At 42.2% G+C, this 4,999-nt stretch overlaps 1 protein-coding gene across 1 annotated transcript; it reads right to left on the bottom strand.

Annotated features, from left to right (window-relative positions):
- Positions 1–1,095: 1,095 nt before the first annotated feature.
- Positions 1,096–4,235, bottom strand: LOC104070763 (60S ribosomal protein L26). The gene is made up of 3 exons (XM_009577726.1): positions 4,054–4,235; positions 3,178–3,318; positions 1,096–1,267 (listed from the first exon to the last, which is right to left on the bottom strand). The coding sequence occupies exons 1-3, from the start codon at positions 4,219–4,221 to the stop codon at positions 1,139–1,141; spliced, it is 438 nt and encodes a 145-aa protein (XP_009576021.1). The 5' UTR covers positions 4,222–4,235; the 3' UTR covers positions 1,096–1,138.
- Between the last annotated feature and the right edge of the window lie 764 nt (positions 4,236–4,999).

The following is a 4,999-nucleotide window of genomic DNA, read 5'->3' as shown; positions in this document are numbered from 1 at the left end:
GGCTCCCGCAGGAGAGCCTGCCGTGCTCCTGCTTCAGCTCGGCAGCGGGAGAGGCCCCGGGCAGACACGGAAAGCGAAGCCCAAGGAGCTCGGCACGCTGACTCAAGGTGAAGAAAAACCGAATTAAGCAGCACGGGTGCAGGCATGAACTGCGAGGGGTAAAACCCGCGTAAAAGAAGCGACACTCAAAGCCCGGCGCCTCCTAAAGCGGCCTTGGGATTAATGCCCGTGGAGGACTGCAGAAGTGCAAAGGTGGTTTTCCTCGATTGTCAGCCTCCCCTTTCTCAGACTGCAGTGCTGTTCAGGCAGAGCTGAATTTCTTTCCCTCTATATCAGCAATTACAGGGCCATTCACGAGCCAATAGATTCACTTAATTGCAGGGCTGTTTTCAACACGCTGCAGCAGCTCTCAATTATGTACGTATAAAGCGCTAAAAATCTAATTTGCTCTTTCAGAACATTCATCCAAAATAGTGTTAGCAACAGCACGGAGACTGCCTTCACTCCTACCCTTTTCAAACCAGACAGCTCTACCTCATGAGCACCGGTGAGGTAAACGCCCCGTCCTCAAGCATTAATGTAAGACCCCGAGACATCACGCAGCAAATTCAGTGCTGTGTTCGGCCACAACGTGCCTGGCGAACCCCTAAAATGTCATCCTTTACTGTCAAGTTCATAAGACAGTTGAAAAAACGTAATTTAAGAGGATTACAGAAACAGATTCATGGCCAGAAATAGCTTACTTCAAATGTCTGATAAAATATTAAATATATACAGTGCACAGAATTAGCATGTTCATTTAAAACCATAACCACATCTAAATAAGTATTAAAGATCAGTGGAAGAGACAGAACTACAATGGTCATTGGATGCATGTTTCCAGGATTGCACTACTCTTTCTAACGTTGGTTGAAACATTCCTTTATGGGGAAAAAGTCTTTAGTTTTCTTAAAAGTAAAAAAAAGGTATAAAAAGCTTTTTAATTTAGTGGAAGTATTTTTTACATAGCCAACATCAAAACATTAGAATGAGTATTTAAACGCTAACCAGACACACCGTATCAAGACTTTCTAAAGGAGCAGACACAACAATAGGTTTAATTTTAGCAGTTCTTTAATGGCGTCAAATAGGAAACCATCTATTCTTGCATTTTTTCGATTGTTTCTTCCTTGTATTTGCCCTTCTCCTTGCCAACCTGGCGAGATTTTGCTTTACGCTCCAAGATCTTTTTGCGATCTTTGTCCAGTTTTAGCCTAGTGATCACCACCTAGAGAAAGGACAAAGAATTTAGTGTCTCTTCAGTGTTAAAGCACAGCAACCCAACAGAACTGTGGTAACATTGCACGGCCCAGGACGATCAGCTCTGGCACACCGGTGTTATTTCCATGGACTATCTCATTTGCTTTGAGCAGAACTGAGGTACTGAATTGCCTCCACCTTTCACAATTTTCCCAGATTCACTCAGGGATCAGAGTATATGGACAGTTGCTTCGATGCACAGCCAAAACATTTGCACAAACTGAAGAGCAGCCAAACTTCTGTTTATCTACATAATAAAATAATGACTTTGAAGTAAATCTAATTTCCATTATGCTGCTCAAACATGATGGATACTACATCCATCTGAAATGCGGCATATAGCTGATCCCACCACCACAAAGGCAAGTAATGGATCACTATTTTAATTTCTCCATGTTTTAAACAATATTACCTAAATTTTGGAACACTGGAAAAACATGCTGCTGCCACTGGCCAAGATCATGTAACTGCTGTAGCGTTTGGAATAGCCAATGCATCTGGCTAAACTGTAGACAACAGCAGAAGTTCACGCACCATAGTAACTCATATAAAGACACTTTAAAGAACACATCTGCTGGTGAACAGTTGCAAAGTGGCCAGGCAAGTATTACTAACGTGGAAACGTAAAAGGTAAATTGCGCAGACCATTTGCTGCCACAGCCTTAATGATATTTCTAACAAAGCAGCAGCAAACTGAAGCTCTGATTTTTAGCCCGTAAGCAGTCTTCGGTGCTCTTTGTGCCCCCTCAAACTGGCAAAGAAATAAATGTGTTGATATTACTGAAAGGAGTACTTTAAAAATACAACTGACAATCAAATCCTAGAAAAAACATACAGGCTGCAGCAGGGCTGCATGCTCCTCCTCAGTTCCATTGTGCATTTAGGTCTCTTGTGATTAATTCCTACCTCTTTACCTAGGAAGGGTAGAAACTGTTCATCCACCCCACTGCAAGTTTGCAACAAACAGTTCGTTTGTTCTGTTTCTTTTGCATTAATAACCAGAATCTTCATGCAAAGCTTTATCAAGGTCCAATTCCCAATTAGAGACAACTTTCACAGAAATAAAGGCCCAGCACAAAATTCAAGTTCTTTCACTGCTATTTACCACACAAGTAGCATGTACGCTGGCTCCATCGCAATGTCACCTTGCTCATCAAATGTTATTACTGCACACAAGTCATTATGTTGTTTTGGAATAATTCTGTCTCCCTCTGCTGAACATACAACTATTTAGACTAGAAAACCTGTTACAACTGGATTTCTTCCACCAACACTTCAGTATGCATGCCCACATGGCAAGGCTGAAGCAGACTAATTTCATCTGCTTCAAACCAGGTTTTGGCTAGTTGTTCTGTTTAACTTGAAATGTTTTCCTATTATGATCTAAACAGGCTTTGCCTGGTTTTCACGAACTCTAAACATTGTAAATCACTTCAGGCTAAAACCAGATTCAGAAGAACTTAGTTCACAATAGCCCACAAGAACAAATCACGATTCTGAGCATCTACCTAAACATTTCCAACACCTCCTTAACCAGTGCAAACGCCACAGAGCAGAGATGAAGGATCGTTCTAAACCATCTGTTTTGTGCTTTAAAAACACCAAGCTCTTGAAAAAAGTATTTTAGCAAGACTAAAGTCTCTAGCCGCTTCTTCACTAAATAAGCCCTAGAAACATTGAGAAGTTCGTGATTTCAACTGTCACTTCTCTACTATCATGACACCATAACATTTCCTTGTTTATTACCCCCCCAAAGCTGTAGTATCTCAATCCGTTATTCCATGTGCCGTAACAAGGTTCTACTCATGCCAGCAGCAGTGTCTTCATTTGCCAACAAGGTCTCTTCATGTACTTCAGATCTCACTTCATGCACCGTACCTTGCTGGGATGGATCCCCACGTGGACAGTTGTGCCATTAGCCTTCTCACGCTGAACACGTTCAATGTAGATGACGTATTTTTTTCTGTACACCTGGACCACCTTGCCGATCTGCTGTCCTTTGTAATGTCCCCGAACAACCTAAACAAAAACGTAAGAAGCACACTGTCCCATACTTCAAAACCACCCCGTAAACAATTACCAGATCTTAAGAAACACTATCTAATTATCCCAACAGAAAACCAGAACTGCACAGGCTGAAATCCCAACTCTGCTCTTTGTATACACATGCCACAAAGGCATCAATTACTGGACAATTTCACTAAAATGGAAAATATAATGGATCAGAACCATACTTTTCCCTCATTTTCCCTGCAGTAAACCCTAATGAAGGAACTCTGTATCTTTTCAACCAGAAGGCTAATGGTCAATGCCAACAGTTTTTCACCTACCATTGCATTTTATATAAAAAAGCCACTTAACTTGGATTCACTTCTAAACTGATCTTTCAAATATCACAGGTAGCAAATAGTCTATAAAAAAAGAAAAGAAACAATTCTTTGTTTCGTGCTTTATTGTTAAAAGCCTTTAATCCAGCGTGATAATCAAGGCATGTAACTAAAGTGCAGTAAAGTTGCCAGCACACTTGTGTTCCTTGTATTTTCCTTGTCACTGATGAGATCTCAAGAAACACTCAACAGGCCAAGTCTACAACTACATTAACTTCTTTTATTTCTGCAAGACTCATGGCAAAGCTCCAGCATCAATCTGAATTTGTCTAGCCCTTCCCTTTTGCACAGGCTATGCACGAAAACCAAAACACAGACAGAAGTTCACATGTGACAGCACAACTTAAAAGACAGACAGCGCAGCTACCTGGACTTCATCGTCCTTTCGAATGGGCATAGAGCGGACATTGTACTTCTGCCGCAACTCCTTGGAGAGCGGGGAGGACATTATTTTCCTTCGAATGTGAGACGGCGCATTGAAGTGTCGTTTGCGGTTCTTGCTGCGGTCTGAGGTCACAAATGGATTGAACTTCATTTTGGCTGCATAAAGAAAAACAACAGTTTGAGAGATGCTTGTAACTCATACACACTACTCTATCATCTACCCACGCAAAGTACGCTAGGACATAAAAAAGCAATTTTAACTATTTTTAATCCCACCCCCAGTTAATATACCCTTACAAACTGGACTTCAAATAAGGTTTAAGCCTCCTCCCTGATTGACAATGACCCTGTGACTGAGAGATGCCATGCCACATGCACATCAGACCATTCCTTCTAATCCAAAGCTTGCTGTTCTCAGAAATCAGGGCACCTGACTAGTCTTAATTTTGCACTGTAGTATGCACCGCCTTCATTTAGAAAGTGAATGTATATTTCGGTCTCGCAGAGAGGGGGAACTCATACTGCTTAGGTATCTTCAATAAAGCACACCAACAGACTGGCGCATATAACAGATTTGGAAATCCAAGATTCTTTGGCCTTCCCTAAATCTTAACAGCTGCACTACAAGATTGTCTATCATGGCACAATTCGTCCTGACCGACAAAGACATGTCCATTAAATTATGGTTTTGCTCAACTCTGCAACTTTCAAGTACTACACACTCACACCTCCTGTGCACGCTAGCCTGGGCTGTACGGCAAGTCGGGGCATGCTGCAAATCAGAACACAGCCTGAGCTGTATTAACCGAATAATCCATTATCAAACCAGAGACCGAAGGAGCGTGAGCTCTGTCTGGAGTCCGAGCTCCCAACGAGACACCCGAGCACAGCTCCGGGCAGGTCTGCCCCACCAGACGCCCCTGCAGCCG

This window comes from Fulmarus glacialis, unplaced genomic scaffold (assembly GCF_000690835.1).
Source record: "Fulmarus glacialis isolate BGI_N327 unplaced genomic scaffold, ASM69083v1 Scaffold48675, whole genome shotgun sequence".
Taxonomy (NCBI): Eukaryota; Metazoa; Chordata; class Aves; order Procellariiformes; family Procellariidae; genus Fulmarus; species Fulmarus glacialis.
The sequence above is the reverse complement of the archived record's forward strand: the minus strand, read 5'-3'. Positions and strand labels throughout refer to the sequence as shown.